Genomic DNA, 20,274 nt, shown 5'->3' on the forward strand with positions numbered 1-20,274 from the left:
GAAAAAACGTACAAAAATAAAAATAAAATAAAAATATTAGAATTCTTTTTTTTTTGTTACTTATTTTTGTTCATTCACGTATATATGTTTAAGGAAACCAACAAATAGTTATAATCTTACACATACATGTGAAAAGATATGTAAAAAATAGAAAATAATAAAAAAAAAAAAAAATTATAAAAATTTATAATTTGGATTTATTTTTTATTTTTTTAGATTTTTCTCATAGCTACGAGTAATCGATTAATTACTCACGCCCATCCCTAGATTCGAGGGACGGTCCTGTTTTGAAGTGACTCAAGGGACGGTCCTGTTTTGAAGTGACTCAAGGGACGGTCCTGTTTTGAAGTGACTCAAGGGACGGTCCTGTTTTGAAGTGACTCGAGGGACGGTCCTGTTTTGAAGTGACTCGAGGGACGGTCCTGTTTTGAAGTGACTCGAGGGACGGTCCTGTTTTGAAGTGACTCGAGGGACGGTCCTGTTTTGAAGTGACTCGAGGGACGGTCCTGTTTTGAAGTGACTCGAGGGACGGTCCTGTTTTGAAGTGACTCGAGGGACGGTCCTGTTTTGAAGTGACTCGAGGGACGGTCCTGTTTTGAAGTGACTCGAGGGACGGTCCTGTTTTGAAGTGACTCGAGGGACGGTCCTGTTTTGAAGTGACTCGAGGGACGGTCCTGTTTTGAAGTGACTCGAGGGACGGTCCTGTTTTGAAGTGACTCGAGGGACGGTCCTGTTTTGAAGTGACTCGAGGGACGGTCCTGTTTTGAAGTGACTCGAGGGACGGTCTTGTTTTGAAGTGACTCGAGGGACGGTCCTGTTTTGAAGTGACTCGAGGGACGGTCCTGTTTTGAAGTGACTCGAGGGACGCAGTAGGGACGATGACGCAGTAGCACTGACCTGCCCTTGGTCCCGATGCAGCATGGCCGACCCTTGATGTTACAGTCCATGTGTCTTTTGCCCGTCTGGTTCCACTCACGGGGCTGCGTGCACACCTGGAGGGAGGGAGGGAGGGAGGGAGGGAGGGAGGGAGGGAGGGAGGGAGGGAGGGAGGGAGAGGGAGAGAGGGAGGGAGAGAGAGAGAGAGGGAGAGAGGGAGGGAGACGGAGGATGAGTGAGGAGAACACTTCATCTCTTTACCGTTCTGCCTCCTCCTACGATTCAATACGATGTTGAGCTTTGGGGAGAGATAATAATAATAATAAACTTTATTTGTATAGCACCTTTCATACAGAAACTGCAGCTCAAAGTGCTTCACAACAGAAAAAAGACAGACATAAAATGAGCATAAAGTGCAGACATATATAAAATCACAGTTTTTCACTTTATTTGTATAGCACCTTTCATACAGAAACTGCAGCTCAAAGTGCTTCACAACAGAAAAAAGACAGGCATAAAATGAACATAAAGTGCAGACATATAAAATCACAGTTTTTCACATTAGGATCTAACATCCCAATGCCACCTTGTTTATGGTTTGATTCAGTTTTAAATAGACAATAATAAAAAGAGTAAGATAAAATAGACAGAGTAAAATAGTGCAATAGTGCAGTGCAATAAAATTGTAGAATAGAATAGATTAAAAAATATATATCTTTTACAGTGCAATACAATAGTTCTGGATTACTGTTCAACAGTTCAAAGTCGTCTTTTCCTTCTCTGTTTGGTATCCACAGTTTAAAACTTGACAGTCTTCCCTCCTGTTTGATACCCACTTTGACCCTTTGAACCTCCCACCCAGGGCAAACCTCCCTCTCAGGGCGCAGTTCCCTCTCTCAGGGTGCAGTTCTAGGCCTGGGTCATACAGTTTTAAAGCCTGACAGTCTCTTGTTTGATACCCACACAGTTTAATACCTGACAGTTTTGAACCTGTAATAAAAAACAATAGACAGAGTAAAATAATACAGTGCAATAAAATAGTAGAATAAAATAGATAGTAAAATTATGCAATAGAATCGACAGAGTAAAATAGTGCTACAGTACAATCAACAGCGGAGTGTATTAGAAGGCTATGGTGAAAAGGTAAGTTGTTAGCTTATTTTTGAAAATATTAAGAGATCTAGCTTCCCTAATGTCCATAGGTAGTGTGTTCCATAACTTTGGTGCATAGTTTGCAAAGGCTGCATCCCCGATTTTCCTTAGACTGTGGCTTGGAACCTTCAATAGACCAGTAGTAGATGATCGCAATGTTCTAGGAGGCACATAGTTGACTAGAGAATTTGCAAAGTAGCTTGGTCCTGTTCCATTTAGTGCTTTGTATATAAGGAGGAGGACCTTGAAATCAATTCTAAATGTTACCGGAAGCCAGTGTAGGTTAGCTAATACTGGACTGATGTGGTCTCTCCTCTTGGTTCTAGTTAGTAGCCTAGCTGCCGAGTTTTGAATGAGTTAGAACCGTTCTGTGTTTCTTTTTGGGAGGCCAGTGAGGAGTGCATTACAGTAGTCAAGTCGGCTTGAGATAAAGGCATGGATCAGTTTTTCAGCGTCTTTTTGATTTATAAACAGCCATACCTTAGCTATGTTTCTAAGGTGGAAAAAGTATGTTTTTGTCACCTTGTTGATGTGTGATTTAAAGCTTAGGTCTGAGTCTATTATAACACCAAGACTTGTAACTTCGGGTTTGATCCAAGGAGTAAGTTGCCCCATATTGCTCTGTAACATTTCTCTTTTTGTTATATGACCGACTAGTAGGATTTCAGTTTTGCCCTCATTTAATTTTAGGAAGTTGTTAGTCATCCATTTGTTTATTGCTAAGATACATGCGGAAATGGAGTTTATAGCTGTGTGATCATTTGGTTCAGCGGAGATGTACAATTGTGTGTCATCTGCGTAACTATGGAAACATACATTGTGTTTTCTAATGATGTCTCCAGGTGGCAGCATGTATAGTGAGAATAATAATGGACCAAGGCAGCTCCCCTGTGGAACTCCGAAGTACGTGTCATGTTTCTCAGAAGAATGATCTCCAAGCCTGACGTAATATTTTCTCCATTTGATATATGTTCTGAACCAGTTTAACACTGAGTGCCACGGACGAGATATCTCGTTATTTCATGCCAACCGTTGAGTGCCAGGAACGAGATATGCCGTTTTTTTAATCGTTGTTTTTTTTATTAGCGATTTCTATTCATATTTCATCAATCTAGCCTCACGTTACCAGTGGGGATCTGTCTGAACTCGAATAGGGAAAATACCGCCCCCTATCGTCTCTCCCTGCACCCCATTGGATTAGACTGAATGAAACGCATGGGGGGAAAAAAATCCTGCTTCCACATTTTACTTCTCAGGCATGTAATCCGAGCCTACTGGAGACATTGCCCACCATCAGAACAGCGTGGAATCGGTGTTTCGACCACCCAGCGTTGGATCAATAAACGCGATCGATATTTGGAATGGCGATCAGGAATTGGAATAATCTTTTTGGAGAACATCTGATCTGAGGTAAGGAATCTATTTCACCAACGTGGGCCCTATGTGTGTGTGTGTGTGTGTGTGTGTGTGTGTGTGTGTGTGTGTGTGTGTGTGTGTGTGTGCGTGCGATCAGGAAATAAGAGAATAGATTTTTCAGCCCGCTTCTATAGCGTGCATAAGTACACATATACTATCGATAATCTAGCATTTATTTGAAAACGATTCATAAATAAGCCGAAAAATTACAACGTGTTTTGTGTATTACAGTAAAGGGCGTTTATCACAGAATCTTCTGAAATCTTCTGAAATCTTCTGGAAGTTTCAAGAAACAAGCTTCTTTCAAAATGGTATAAAAACGAAATTAACCGATTAAAAAACAACCCATTTCGTACAATGTCGACTGCAAACAAGTCATTGATAAGCAACGGCCAGATTAGACACATAATTTAAGATGTAGTTTATGTGTTCGCAAATATGAGAGCTCTATCATTGAAGTGGGTGGTGGCATTCAAGGGGGTAAATAGGAAACGGAGGCCGGCACGGAAAGTGTTAATACATAGTCAGAAAGACCAACTAACTTTTCTAGACGATTTATTAGGATATCATGGTCGATCGTGTCAAACACTGCGCTTAGATCTAATAGGATGAGAATTGAGACTTTGTTTGCATCAGAGTTTATTCTGAGGTCACTAATTATTTTTGTAAGAGCAGTTTCAGTGCTATGGTGCGTTCTGAAGCCTGATTGAAATTCCTCCATGGTGTTGTTTTCTTTGAGAAAGGAGTTTATTTGTATTGAGAAATTTTTTTCAAGTATCTTGCTGATGAATGGGAGGTTGGATATTGGCCTATAGTTGGTTAGTACATTACTGTCTAGTTTGGGTTTCTTTAGTAAGGGTCTTACGACAGCTGTTTTGAATGCTTCTGGGAAAATACCTGTCAGAAGCGATGTATTTATAATATTTAGGACATGACTTGCAATACTCTCGAATATTCGCTTAAAAAATGCTGTGGGTATAGGGTCAATACAGGAAGTGGAGGAGTTACATTCCATGACAGTTTTGTAAAGCTCAGTTGATGTAATGCAAGCACATTTTCCTATGGTTACTTTTTCGCAGGGTTTGCTGAAGTCCTCTGTCCCTGTATACATCTCCCGTACCACAAGTTGTGACCACCTCCTCAAATGACAGTAAAGCAGAGCTTGTTAAGATGCTGGCAGGCGCTTTAAGTGCCAACAGAATTCCAATTCCTGAACCTTCATTATTCAGTGGGGACCCATTGAAATACAATGACTGGAAACTTTCCTTTGAAATACTGATTGATCAGAAGAGCATTGAAGACAAGGAGAATATATATTACCTCCGTAGGTATGTAAGTGGACAAGCTAAGAAAGCACTTGATGGCTATTTCTTACTCGGAACCAAATCTGCCTATGTTGCAGCATGGAAGATTTTGGAGGAGAGATACGGAAATCCATTTACAATAGCAAAAGCATACAGAGACAAGCTCCAAGCATGGCCCAAGATGGGATCTAAGGACAGCTTTGAGCTCAGAGTTTGCAGATTTTCTCAGGAGTTGCGAGGCTGCCATGGTCCACATCAAGGCATTGGACATTTTAAATGACTGTAATGAAAACAGGAAAATTCTTTTCAAGTTGCCTGATTGGCTAACGGCGAGATGGAACAGGATGGTTATCCAAGAAGAAGAAGAAAGTAACCAATTCCCCTCCTTCAGCCAATTTGTAAAATTTCTAACAAGATAAGCGAAAATTGCTTGCAACCCTGTTACATCACTGCAGTCACTGAAACAAGGTGAGACTGAAAAACCAAAATGCCCAAGATATCAAAGCTTTGAAGCAAAGGCACTGACCACATGTTCCAATGAAAAGACTGTCATAACATGTATTTTCTGTGAGAAGTCAGGGCATACTTTGCATAAATGCAGGACGTTCATGGAGAAAACTGTTTCAGACAGAGTCAAATTTGTTCAAGCTGGAAAGCTATGCTTTGGTTGTCTCAAGTCTGGTCACTGCTCAAAGAGCTGCAACAGTAGGAATGTTTGCGACATGTGCCACAAGCAGCATCCTACATGTCTGCATGAGGAGCGAGCCAAAGAAGGACAAAGACCACCACAAGCTAAGCTAAATGAAGACAAGCCAAGTACAAGTCAACAATGGTACAAAGAAAGACCTCAATCAACACAATGCAAAGAAACAGCCACAAACTCTACTTCACAGAGTAATACTTCATGAAGCTAACACACAAACAACTGCAATAATTTCTGTCTGGCTTTCATCCACGACTCAACCAACACAAAAAGTCCTTGTTTGCGCTCTGTTAGATTCTCAAAGCGACACAACCTTTGTTATAAGGGAAGTAGCAGAAGCGTTGGAAGCAACCAAAGTAAAAGTCAAGCTCTCTACTATGACCTCAAGAACCACAGTAGTAAGCTCTGAAAGAGTAAACAACTTACAAATCCATGGCTTTTACTCTGGTAAGAAGATATTGTTACCACCAGTCTACACGCGGGATTTCATTCCAGCCAACAGAACACACATACCAACAGATGGAACTGCAAAAGCGTGGTCCCATCTAGAGCACCTCCAAGGAAAGATTGCACATATGCAGGACTGCAAAGTAGGTCTGCTCATTGGGTACGACTGCTCACAAGCCCTGCTTCCAAGGGAAGTTGTGTCTGGTGAAGAAAGTCAGCCTTATGCACAGCGTACAGACCTTGGATGGAGTATTGTTGGCCATGGGAATCCCTGTGTAGACATCGGAATCAGCCATCGCATAGAATTGAGACAAGTAACAGCAGGTGTGAAACGTTCTGTTAATCTCAAAACTGAAGTACACTATGTGAGCCGAACCCAAGTAAAAGAAATGACTCCCTCACACATAAGAGTTCTTGAATCAGACTTCTCAGAAAGAACTGGAGAACATGACCCTGTGTCTCAAGAAGATCTCACGTGTCTGTCGAAGTTGAGAGAAACCATCACGCAAAAGAACAATGGTCACTACGAAATGCCATTACCTTGCAAAGAAAAGAAAACAACCTGTCGGAGAACTCAAGGTGGGAGAAATGAAGGAAGATGATCCTGAACTCCACAAGGCTTTTGTGTGCAACACTAAAGCAAAGGGAAACAGATCATCATTGGATCGCCTACAGAGATTCTCGTTATGTGTCAAGTGTAGAAAGTACAGAAAATGTACTGAAGAACAAAGAGTGGGTGACTTACCACAAGATCGGAAGCAACTCCACCCTTCACTTACGCTGGCATAGACTGCTTTGATCCGATCTATGTTGAAGGAAGGAAGGATCTCAAAAGATATGTTCTCTTACTTACCTGTCTATGTTCAAGGGCCATACACATAGAGGTGATTATGATATGACATAATATGATATGACAACTGATGCATTTATCAATGCCTTAAGAGCGTTCATTGCCATAAGAGGAAATGTTCGGCAAACAAAAGTGGCACAAGGACAGAAGGAACTCGAAGGTCAACAACATTGTTCTTCTACAAGACGATCTGGCACCGCGTGATGAATGGAAGCTGGCCAGAATTACAGACGTCTATCCAGGGTCAGATGGTAGGGTGAGAAAACTGAGATTGCTGGTGAGTGACACCACCTTTGACAAAAAAGGGAAACCTATAACGAAGAGTGTTCCTTGATAGACCTGTACAGAAGGTTGAACTTGTAACGCTACTTGAAGCAGACTAATTTAATGTTTTGCCTGAAATTTAAATAACATTTACATTTAGTCATTTAGCTGACGCTTTTATCCAAAGCGACTTACAAGTTCTGCACAGGTCACAACTCTTATCAGCTGAATGATCACAAGAAATGTTTAATTTAGAAGTCAACCAAAATTATGTTCAGAGAAATCCCACGTGTGCGATTTGGTGGGAGTGTAGCTGTGGCCATTATATGGTTTCATAATTTATATGTTATTTGAGTTTGTAAGTCTAGTGTAATATTTGAGAATGTATTTATGTTGCATTTCTTATTTTCTTTATTATTTAATTCACTACCATTTATAGTATATTAATTTCGACGTCTGGTTATATATGGTGTCCCGTTAGGCTGCTGTCGCGTTTTACTTTTGGGACTGATTACGGCACCTGCGAGCAAGCGGCAGGGATGGTCGAAGTTGTACAGGTTCTACCAAGAACTTGCCAAGAACAGAAGAATAAAACCCCTTTTATGTAGCATGCAGCCAACGAGGTATTTAGTGTGTGTTTGTATTTTGATTTGCTGACGTGTTGTTTTTCATACTGTGTATATTATTGTTTGTGTTGACCTAACGCGACTTATGTTTTCTGTTTTAAGTTTTCACGTGGATTGGAGGACCAAGCTTTCAATAAACCCGTAGAAAGAAACCACTTGTGTCTGCTGTGCTTGGAAGGCGTTACAGTGTCCATGTTTGTATCAGGACTAATGCTGGCTCTAATTGAAGTTATTTTGTTATTGAAGAATAATGCTAGTTCTTCACATTTTTATGCAGATGACTATGGAGAAGTGGGGGCAGTGTTGAGAATAATATTCTAGAGTTTCCAACATTCTCTGTGATAATCTTAGAAAAATAGTCCTTTCTTGGCACTCGTATTTCTTTGTTATATAGGCAGTCATGGCTTCCTTATATATATATATCGCAGTGGACTGTGAGCTTGGTTTTCCTCCATTTTCGTTCAGCAGCTCTACAGATTCTCTTTGTCTGACCAACACTGCTACTATTTAACCATGGAGAGATGGAGAAGACGATGCGTTACGGTACATCGTCTAAAACAATTGAACCTTTTTCCTCTACTTGACCTTTCCGCCTAACGAACATTTGGACAGGGACTTTTTTCTTTTCTTTTGATAGGACAGATTTAGAACACGTACTGTAGCGGAGAACACAAGATACAATTTCTATCTCATTCAGGGCTGCTGCTGCTAGTGACTGGAACAACCTCAAATCTCACAAACTGGTCACCTTTATGCCTAAGTCAGCATTCAAGCACTCTCTGATGAACATTCTCACTGATTCCTGCAACTGTTTCTCAACCCAGTAACATCCCCAACCCCCTGTCTGTCTATTGCTTGTTGTGTATATATATCTATATGTATATGTATGTTGGAAATGCTTAATCATGAATTATTTTTCAGCCCCCCCCCATGTCTCTTGCCAGGCCGTCATTGTAACTAAGAATTTGTTCTTAATTGATTTACCTGGTTAAATAAAGGTTAAATAAAATAAACCCTAGAAACAACAATCCCTTACCGGCCACTTTGTGATGTCATCAGGCCAGGTGTGGGGCTCTGCAGAGGCGGGTACTTCACAGACCCTGCATTGGCGGAAAATAGGAATTACAATAGGAAAACATTAGTGCCTAATAGCCGCGGAAATGCTGAACTGGTAACGGGGGACCGAACCGGGAACCTCTGGATAGCGTACCTGGATTACTGCTCTACCTCCCGAGCCACTGTCGCTCAAACCGATAATATATGATATATATTCATATATTATATTAATATATTATTTCTGTGCATGTTCCCCTATGTGAGGGTAATGTTATGTGACGTGAAGGAGTTTCTGGGAACATTTGCATTTCTTTCCTCTCTCTCAAGGTCTCAAGGCCGTTCCTATCGCTGCCTCTCACTGCCTCCCTGAAGCCTGTCTTGACGTGTCGACTCTACTCTCTTCAACGGAATGAACTCCCTACTCAAACCTACGATATGGATCTAATAAGCTGGTCATTTGCAGCGATCGATCGCATATTTTCATCAAGGAAGCAGGATTCGGCTGATCCGATCTGCCCGCTTGGAACATTTCAATCAGGATTTTCTATTAACAGCTGGGGTAAATGGAATGCTATTTGTCTCGAGATTCCCCTCGAGATTGAGGACGTGGAGGACATCTATCTCCTCGCGTTCATGCTGATCGGCTTGGGAGCGATCGTCATCTGGGACTGGTTTTGTTTAAAAAGAATTCGGAAAGACATAAATCCTTTGGCGATGGCATTAGCCAGGATCGAAGTCTCCCACATTGAACTGTTTAAGAGACTCGCTGTGTATCAGGCGGACGAACAATTGAGATCAAAGGTCATGCTGGGGATCGCGCAGGAGATTCAGAGCGTGATAAATCGTGTTTAAATCAAATTGGGGCATCTTTTAGTTGTTGGAAAACATCAGTACCTGGGATCCTGGTGACAGACTGAGCCAGAGGACCTGATGATGTCCACCTTCTCATCGGTCCATTTGATAAAGGTAGCCAGGGTCTCCTACACACAAGAGATTATTTGAACATTTAACACACAAATGTAATTTTGTATTGGGCGTAGACAGCACATGAATAAGTATACGTCCTTGGATAAACAGTTTCCATTCACAAATGGTAGCCAGCGTCTTCTACGCAGACCAAAATACACAGTATATAAAAAATAATAATAATGTTGTGTCATGGTAAACTGTACTCCAACAAGCAAACAACATCACCCCACTCCACACCCCACACACAAATAAGTACAAAATGTGTGTATATCAACATGTAGATATGTGATGAGAATTATTACATCTCCCATTCTACGCTTGTTCAACATTGTCCATATCATGCATATCCATCATGCAGACCAGGGTTTCCGTTAGAAAAAATTGTTGCCGGCCTCAGTGTCCGGTAGATTTCAATCTACCGGTCAAATGAGAGAAATTCCGGTCAGAGTTTATTGAGCTTAAAAACAATTGATAGGCAAAAGAATGACACCAAAACAAAAGAATGACATCATCAAGGCATGTAGATTTATAATATTTTTACTTAAAACTAGGCTACTTTTGCGTATAAAGTAATTATATTCCAAATAAAATAAGTCCCGAGACTCGTGTTGCTGCCGACTTTAAATCAAATAGGTGTCTGTGGGCAGTCGCCCGACATTAATAAACAACAGTCTGTTATAATCACATTTTTATGAGCTAACGAATTCCGTTATATTGGACATTTGTATTAATTATATCAAGCGAAGAACTGAGAAATTTGGCAGAGAGAGACGGCAACATTATCGTGGGTTTGCGTGACGACTCTCTCTCTCTCCACCTCCCAATGACTTATTTGCGAGAGTATGTCGATGCAGAGCAGCAGATTCAGCCGTTATTGGCTCTTTTCTGGGGACCGCACAGCAGCGCCCCCCACCCAACATTGAATTGCAAATGGCTGAATTGGAGTACTGCTGGAATACTGCACTGTGCTGCTGCTGCTCCGGCTCTGCAGCTTCACAAAAGTTCGCACACCCAGCACTAAGCTCTCGCTGACAACGTCGTTGTCATTATTAGAAGCAACGATGAAACAAATGTAATGATTGTTTCGTTCATCGCATAGGCTATTTAATTTTAGCCTATTTTAATACAATTCAAATAATCAAATTGTGCTTAGACTCAGGGAATTATTTTCACCGGACATTAAGACTGGAGAGATTAAATATGTCGGACTTCAACAGATTTTGCCTGTCAAATACCGGTAATTACCGGCTAACGGAAACGCTGATGCAGACACCCTCTCATCATTTAAAAAAGCCCCAAAACCCACCTTGCTTTCAACCCATGAACTCCTTCCTCTCTCACCTTTTTATATAATATTTTTTATTGTCTCTACTAAAACTGTAGTGTATTGCATTGTTTGTTTTGTAAAGTGTCTTTGAGAATTAGGAAAAGCGCTATATAAATCAGATGTATTATTATTATTATTGTAGTGTGTGCGTGCATGTGTGTGTGTCCATACAGAGCATTCCGATGCGTGGGTCTGAACACAGCCAGAGTTGTCATTCTGAACACAGCAGCCAGACTGTCTCTCCCGGTCCTTGGCCTTGTCGATCAGACGGACGATCTGACTGTCCTGGCGGAGACATGGGGAGAACTTGGCCCCCAGGTGGATCAGGTCATCCTGGAAGAGGGGGGGATAATATGCACCATGTAAACACACTGCAAAGTTTCCAGGTTTGTACTGTACTGATTTGGTACATCCAAAACATTGAAATGCTTATCAACTGTGTGTGTGTGTGTGTGTGTGTGTGTGTGTGTGTGTGTGTGTGTGTGTGTGTGTGTGTGTGTGTGTGTGTGTGTGTGTGCGTGCGTGCGTGCGTGCATGCATGCATGCGTCACTCACTGTGAAGGTCTAGTGTGGTTTATGTGATTTGGGAGACATTTTAAATGTAATTATTACCCATAAAATAATGAACAGTTCCGTTCCAAAGTATTTAAAAGATTATTTTAAACTCGTCAGGGAGACTCATGGCTATGCCACCAGAGCAAGTGGAACGGATATTGTCCCCTGTAGGATTAAGAGTGAGGCTGGGGAAAATACCTTTCAGTATTCAGCAGCTATACAATAGAACCAGCTACCATCTCAGATAAAAGAAATTGTCACCATTAGGCATTTTAAAAGAGCAGTGAAGGGATGGTTGCCTAGCCGCCCGACAATTTTAAACTGAAGCAGTTTATTTTGTATATGTGTGGTTTTATATTGTAGTGTAAGAGTTTTATGTTTTATGGAATGACATTTTGTTTTAATGTGTTTTCTGCACCTTGCTGAGACCTACCTGTGCCGACTATTGCTGTGACAGGCGAGGACCACTGTTACGGATGCCGTCACTTTATGTGGGGATTTATGTATGTTATGTGTGTTATGTATGTAGGCAGGTTTTGTTCTGTTCTGTCTTTGTCTTCCCCTGTCTCTACATGTCTCTTTTTCCCAGATGCATCCCCTGGTTCCAGTCCCCAGCACCACCTGGTTGCAATCAGCACTCCAGTCCCCAGCCCACCTGATCCCAATCTGCAATCAACCTCCACACTCCTTCATGTATCTCAGTTTGTGTTCAGTTCTGTCTCTCTGGCTGTTTGAGTAGGTCTTTTGGTGTATAGCTGTGGCTCTTTTGGTAGAGCTGGTCAAAGCTCTGATACGTTGCGCTGTCAGTAGAGATCTCTTTTGTGTTATACTTTATTGTAGAGCTGGTGGCGTTTTGGTATGTCTTTTGTGTAGAGCCTGGCAGAGCTCTGATACGTTGCAGAGCTCTGATACGTAGTTAGTAGAAATATCTTTGTGCTATTAGTTGGCTTGTTTCTTTGCACTGTTTGTTTTTAGGAACATATCTTTTGTAGTGCCTGTCATTGCACATTCTTGTTTAACCCTAACCCTTTGTACCACCATTTGTTTTGTCATTTGTCACCCAGTATTTTATATTTCTGTATATTAACATTTTGTTTTTACACACAGGGACAAGTGATGACCCTGGGGTCTACATTTGACATCACGTACGTAGGTTACCTGCTGTTAAATACCCTAGCTTAGAGTGAGCACCACCCACTGTACTTTTCGGGGTGCTTTGCGCCCGTAAAGGGGGGGGGTGGGTTTTCTTTTCCTTTTTGTGTTTGATTTGGTGCCACTGGTAGTCCTCCTTGATCTCAGAGTTGCCTTTTATTTTTTTTATCTACTTTTTCTCCCATTTTCTATTTTTCTCCCATCCCAATTTCGTATCGTCCAATTCTACCCTCCCCTGTCTCGAACGCTGTTAGGCCATGCCTCCCACAAGCCGGCTGCAATGTGGACTAAGCCTTACATCACGTGTCCCCTCCGGTACTCGAGCAAGCATCAGTCGCATCGTTTCACCTGCACAGCGCAATCTCTCAGCGTCGGGGGTCTGCATTTGGAGGGCACGCCGCCCCTGTCGCTTCCTGATTCTGCTGCGCAGGCGCACCAACCGACCTGTAGGAGTCGCTGTCCACAACGTCCGATCCCCACCCATCAGCTTCCCACCCCCTAATACTGCCAATTGTATTAGTATGAACGACCAGCCAAGCTGATAGCAATACGGAGAGCTGGGCTCGAACCCAGCGTCTCCTGCATTGGTGGTGAGCGCCTTGCCCACTGCACCACCTAGCCGCCTCCGAGTTGCCTTTTATGTAAATAAATATTATTATTTTGCAAACTGTTTCCTGGTTTTGTGTCGCTGCCTTCTCACCCATTATGTCTGTTGCCTTGTGTTGCGCCCCTCCACAGGGGTGTGTAACAACCACAATGGAAATAAGTCTCGACTTCATTGTGTGATAATTCCTCAAACAATGTAATGCATGTGATGGTTGTGGCCCAATTCGGTTTTAAATCCTGTTTGTCTTTTAACATCTGTTTAAATAAATTCATTCATTCAATCCATTTGATAAGTTTACTGTCCCTTATATGGTGAAATAAGAAGTGTACTGTTTAATAAGCCATCCTCTATCCATGCCAATTTGTTTTTGGTCGGATTATTATGAACAACCTATCCATGTGGCAAATTTTATTTGTAAAGCATAGGAGAAAAGACAAAGCACTTTGTACTTATGTCATAATCTTTATTTTTTATGTTATACACCATTGTTTATTTTTATGTTATACAAAAAAAATCATCTACTTTTTCTCCCTTTTTTTCCCGTATTTTTCTCCCATCCCGATTTAGTCGTTATGCCAATTCCCTTCCTGGTTGTTGCGCGCTTTTGCCCCCTACTGTCGGCCTGGGGAGGGAGAAGACTACCACATGTCTTCCTCTGATATATGTGGAGTCAGCCAGCCGCTTCTTTTCACCGGACAGCGGGGACTCTCACCGGGGGAGTGTAACGCGTGGGAGGATCTCCCCCAGATCCCTTCCCTGCTGAACAGGAGTCGCTGTTTACAACGACCAGGATACATACCCCACCGGCTTCCCACCCGCTAACACTGCCAATTGTGTTAGTAGGGACGACTGACCATGCCGGAGGTACCGCTGACAGCTGGATTCGATCCCAGAGTCTCTGCGGTGGTAGGTGAGCGCTTAGTCCGCTGCGCTACCCAGCCGCACTATGTTATATACACCATTGCAACTATACATGTAGCATCCTATAAGTCAATATGGGCTGGGCACCTTTGGTGCATGACACCAACATAAAAAGAAACCAATCAAACAAACAGTTAGGCCTATTATGGATTCAGGCTTGTGCAGTACAGCACAATCCAATAGAACGCTGTTCAGTTTAGTGTGTGTATCAGTGTATGTGTGTTAATCCAGGGGTTCCCAAACTTTTCAGGCCGCAACCCCCAAATAACGGTTTCAGAGAGCCGCGACCCCCACTAATATAGGTGGTAAAAAATAAAAAATAAAAATAAAATTATAACATGAAACATGCAAACGTTCAAACGCACACACACTAATAAGCATTGGAGGCTTTTAACCAGGGCCGGACTGGGGAAATCATTCAGGCCAGGAAATATATAAATACATAAAATATAGCCCCAGTCAGGCCACTTCTTAACACTATGGCGACCGGCGCCCCGCTGCGATTTAGGCCTCAGAGGACAGAGGATTGTAAACAAACCGATGTACGTTCTAAGAGCTTTATATATCATTTATAGTATTGCTATCTGTCCATTCTCATTGTCACTTGAGTGCATAAACCATGCCTTCATAATGGCTTAAAGAAAATCAAAATCCATCGGTTGGTTGTCATTTTATAGCGTCGTGAATATAAGGTATATCGCGCTTTTCGTCAAGGCTTTTCTGCAGGAGGCTGCAAAAAAAGCTAAACGTTGGCGCCGTTATATCAAACGCCATTTCTGCTGTATATATACGAATGAAATAAAACAAACTGCGTAGCATCCGGACTATTACAGAGCATCTATGGATGAAATGGGGGGGGCGGGGAACGCCGATCAGTATTATTGATTAGCAATAGAGTGTGCGTTCCGGTAGCCAATGTCAGTAGTCTATCACGTTATCAGGTTATAAAACAATGTCCAATCCAGCTGTAATTTGGGGTAATATTATCCTACCGTCAGGCCATGTGATCGCCGGCAGCATTTCCTCACCAGTCATCGGATTCTGGTAGATCGATATGCACATTGGCTAATCATAAATCCCATTATTCCACGCTGAAAAAAACTTTCGGCAAGCTGATCTAAGATGGAGGGGCTTCGTTTGGAATCAAGGCTCTAAGCGGATCTGGCCGGTACTACATGTTTCGAAAATCAAATATGTGGAAAGATCCTGCTAGTGGATCGGGTACCTAATAAGCGTTATAAATATGGAATAAAACAATAACAACTCGTCACGAGTATACTCGTGGCTCTGGACCACAACGCATGCATGGAATCGAAACACGTATATACTCGTGAACGGAGGCCATAGTGTTAAGCAGGGGGTCTTGGGGGTCCCCCACCAGGAAACTTTTTGTTACAAAGACTTAATTTCCTGCATTCTGGTGCAGGAATTTTTTTATTTGTACCCTTTAAATGCCAGTGTTTGTGATGGCATCACAAATTATTGTTAAAAACAGGCTAGCATATGTATGATTAGCAACAACACTGATTTTGATGGATTTCCTGTTTTTTTGTAATGTCAGATTGAAAAAAATACAATCTTTTATTCAACTTCAGCCCTGATCATAACACCACATATTCATTTTAGAATTCTAACCCTTTAAATGCCAGTGTGTGTGTGATGGCATATACCGTAATTTTCGGACTATAAGCCGCGCCTTTTTCCTCCATTTTTCGACCCTGCGGCTTATATAACGATGCAGCTTATATGTGACTCGACGTGACCAAACCCGAAAATGTAAAAATCTAAATGTAGCTTTTTTTGACTGCATTGAAATGTTATTTATCTGTTCCCTTATTTGCTAAACTTAATACAACTTGTAAATGAGTTAACTCTTGTTATTTGTCCGACAGTATTGTGTCCCAATGCTAATTACATATGGTAATTAAACATTAAAACACATGCGGCTTATAGTCCAGTGCGGCTTATATATGTACACATCATTCAATTTAGCTGCTGCGGCTTATATTCAGGTGCGGCTTATAGTGCGAAAATTACGGTATTTGCAATATATCAAATGCAAAGTAGATTTTTCTGGGGGGGATTATTACAGGCTAGCATGTGTCAATGATTAGCAACAACAGTTTTTTGTAAGGGTCCCGCCTCCACCAATCACATGCGGCTTCCTTTGTGTGTGTGTGTGTGAGAGCAAGAGAGAGAGAGAGAGATTTTTATTTTATTTAACCTTTATTTTACCAGGTAGTCACTTGAGATCAAACTTGTGTGAGTTGCAGTGATCTCCTGGTTGTTCCCCACCTAGGTTATCTAACTATTGCGCTGATGCAACTAGAAACACTGGCCTGGCCTGCTTCTAAGTTCAGTGGCCTGGCCTGACTGCAAAAAAAGAAAAAAAAAGGTATTTTAGATTTTTTTATTATCATCTGGCGACCCCCACTTTGGGAACCCCTGTACAGTTAATCAACAACACAATAAGGGCCGGTGTCGATACAGCATTTATTTCTGGGAGCCAGCGTCGTTTTTCAATAGTTCCCAATGAGGAGTGAGTGAATGCGTCTGTCTAGAGGAAGAACCTGCAGCTTCTGTTTTCAATTGTTCCAGATTAAGGCTCAATTAACCCTTTTCTCGCCAAGAACGTGTTACCACGTCATTGCTCGCCATGCGTAATCTGCCAATGACGCCGTAAGGCGTCTTTGAGATCAATATTTCAAAAATCTGTGATGGCAATCATATTTCACCCACGGAGACTTGAGATCCCCTGTTGATCTCCTCTCAACTCTCCAACGGTTCGCCCAAACAGGAAGTGACGCGCCGGAAGTGGTGCTCATCCATATTCGGTCAGGGCACTCGCTATCGTTAGCGGGACTCCAGCTCGACACACTGGACAGCGATCCGTTGCCAATAACTCGATAAACAACATGATTTGGACGCATATAGCATTATACAACCTGGACATGGATCATCCCATAATCGCGAACTTTCTGCTCCACGCTGACCACCCAACGGTCAGAGGAAGCTCCGGTAAGTTTCAGCGTGTTTGAATATTATGATCCATATAAACTGCTGTGATCTATGTATCGCCCATACTACATGAATGATTTAACGTCGGCCACGGACTTATAAACCCCCCCCCCCCCCCTCCGCTCACCAGCAGATGATGAGGCATGACGCTTAGGACCTTGTTATATTGAAATGTTTTATCTGACGTCAATCGGTATCAAACTACATTTGATGATCTAATATACGTATTTGTGGCTATAAATCACGTTCTGCAGAATGCTGCAGAAAACGATAAGAACATATTTATACTTTAGACCGTATTTTTGTATGAGTATGTGAATGAAAAAATAGAACATTGCTACATCCTAAACGATCGATAATTGACGTTGAATGGGCCATAGTAATGTCAATTTAGCAATACAATTTAAAAAGTTATAGCCCTGCAAAGAAGGGGAACATCACCATAGACTTACAGTACTGGCAGACAGTGGATTAAGATCAGAATAATCCCTGGCAGATAAAGGGTTAAGATGATATACCATTTGGAAGAATCAATAAATCGGTAAAAAAATTCGCGATAAATATAGATTTTGTATTGTTATTTTGCATACATATTTATTTATTTTTTAATTAAATACTTATCGATGTGTTAAAAAAAATTATTTAACGTTAGTTTGTGTGTGTGTCACGTGCACTCACTGTAGTTTTTGCGATGCTGTAGTTGGCCCACGACACACACAAACTAACGTTAAAGGTCCCCTGTCTTATAAATAGCCTTTTCCAGTGTTTAGCATTGTTTTCTAGCAATGTGGGGTTGTACCAACACTGATTTGATGTGAAATCTCTAGCTACTTCCGTTTCTTCAGTTCAGCTCAGACAAGAACCTCCCCCACAGAACCAAGCCATTCAGAATTGACTCGCTATCCTACGTAGCAAGGCGCTGATCTGGTTGTAGTCACTGCCCACAATCAACAATTTGCTCAACAACGGAGCAGTGGGAATAATGTGGAAGCGGTCTCCCTGTCCCCGACTCTCCCTCTCTCTCTCCACCTGCATTTTACACACAATCGCGAGGAGCCGCTCACACAGCGCACATGCGCGCACGGAGCGATCTATCCTCTCTCTCTCTTGCTCATTCTCTCTCTCTCGTATGTATCACGCTGTGTGGGTGACTGTCACTCAAAGCGCTTATGGGCGGAGCCCAGCCCAAAACAGCTTGAAATCTTGAAGTGGAAAAATGCTGCTTTAGAGTACTTGATTCGAAATACAAAACAATGCATTTTATTTTTTTTCAAACTTACAGATGTGTTCCATAGACTCACAGGAATTGTGTAAAATTGCCCAAATAGTGAAAGGAATAGCAAAACATGGGACCTTTAAATAATAGTTTTTTTCTTTACACAATAAGTGACGCCACTTATCGATTTCACGTAGTTATCGATAAATCAATAAGTGGTCTCAGCCTTATTCCCAATGAGGAGTGAGTAAATGCGTCCGTCTAGACTCTAGAGGAAGAAACTGCAGCTTGTTTTCAATTGTTCCCAATGAGGAGTGAGTGAATGTTGTCGGATTGTTTCTGACGTGTATAACAATATGAACAAATTCAGTGGGTGTAGAATGTTCGTTAACATTTACCTTGCTATTCGCCAAAAATCTCAGGTTGGCTTCAATGTCGGGAATTTAATCACGGCTGGCTTGTCAAGGTTAACCCATTCGGGGCTAACCACGTATATATACGTGTTTCGGATCCAACACTTGACGGCCAACCATGTATATATACGTGGTAAGGTTGTTTTGGCTTTTATTCCATTGTAATATCCTACTCAATGTTCCTCCTGCGGCACTGCAGATTTACCCTACTCTTGGAATTCAGAAAAGTGCATTACCGGCCAGATCCTCGTAGGGGTGCTGTCTCGATAATGCAGTGTTCCCTGTTACAGACCGGTGTTTTTTTAATTTTTTTTATTAATGGAATTTTCTATTACCCTAAAGCTATGCGTGTAGCCGATGGCCTGGAATAGTTTTTGGGACGCTGAATTCAGTATGCAGTAAAGGAATATATCATCAGACAATGGACATATGGATCTACCAGATGGCGATCGATAACTGGGAAATCCTTTTTGGGATCCAACCGGCCACAGGTAAGAGCTTTTTCACGTAAATGACATGCTGATCAGGCCTTGTTATCATACTCAACCAGCCGATCAGCGAATAAGGCTACTGAGGCTAATGCCTTTATTGGTAATCAATAATCAGAAAAGCCTGAGGTGCCCGCGACTTTTAAAGCTGGCTGTTTTCCTGACTCAAGTTCACAGACACGTCTCTCTAGCAGAGTTAACCATTTCAAGCAGGGAGGCACAGAGAGAACAGGAAGACATGCTTACCCAGGTGGTGGTGGAGAGAGCACAAGCTAATCTGGGCTAACAGGCTAATGGCTAGCAGGCTAAGATTCAATTTAGCAGAATGAAAAATGGACTAAGGACCAAGCTATACTAAGGATCGGTCGTGTGGTCACTCACTCTATCACAGACTGCCTGTGTGGTCACTCACTCACTCACTCTATCACGGACGGCCTGTGAGGTCACTCACTCACAACTTAAGGAACATTTAGTAGGACGTGTGTGCAGGACATACATTTTACACACTTCTAACAACTTGTGCTTCAAGACTCAGCCCGGTACAGCCTTCAAAAGACAGTGCACAAGGTTGGGATGATATAAGGGCTGTTAGCGTTAACAAGTAAGTGTAACGTTACAAACAACGTTCACATTCCACATCTAGGCAAACAACACTTTGCTGTCGCAGCCCCTGACCTCTGGAACAGCATCCCCCACGTCCATCAAATCTGCCCCCTCCATCGAGTCTTTTAAATCTAAGCTCAAAACTCACCTATATTCCCTAGCCTTCCCTGACTCACTCTGACTCTTGCCTTGTTTGTTTTGACGTGTTGTTCTGTTTCTTTGTTTGTCTGTTGGTTGTTTATTTTCTGTTTATTTATACTTCAGGAGTTTATTTTCTTTTAGCTATGCGAACCACTGTGAAGCACTTTGGT

At 42.0% G+C, this 20,274-nt stretch overlaps 1 protein-coding gene across 1 annotated transcript in view; it reads right to left on the minus strand.

The window, feature by feature from the left end:
- LOC311232229 (inactive rhomboid protein 2-like) overlaps positions 1-20,274 on the minus strand; it is a 142,733-nt gene that overhangs the window by 23,968 nt on the left and 98,491 nt on the right. Inside the window, exons 12-15 of the mRNA XM_084318958.1 lie at positions 11,162-11,323; positions 9,589-9,674; positions 8,675-8,738; positions 898-992 (exon numbers count right to left, since the gene is read on the minus strand). Of these exons, the coding sequence (XP_084175084.1) occupies positions 898-992; positions 8,675-8,738; positions 9,589-9,674; positions 11,162-11,323 (407 nt within the window). The remainder of the gene's footprint in view (positions 1-897; positions 993-8,674; positions 8,739-9,588; positions 9,675-11,161; positions 11,324-20,274) is intronic.

Source organism: Notolepis coatsorum (genome assembly GCF_963971535.1).
Source record: "Notolepis coatsorum genome assembly, chromosome: 7".
In the NCBI taxonomy this organism is placed as follows: domain Eukaryota; kingdom Metazoa; phylum Chordata; class Actinopteri; order Aulopiformes; family Paralepididae; genus Notolepis; species Notolepis coatsorum.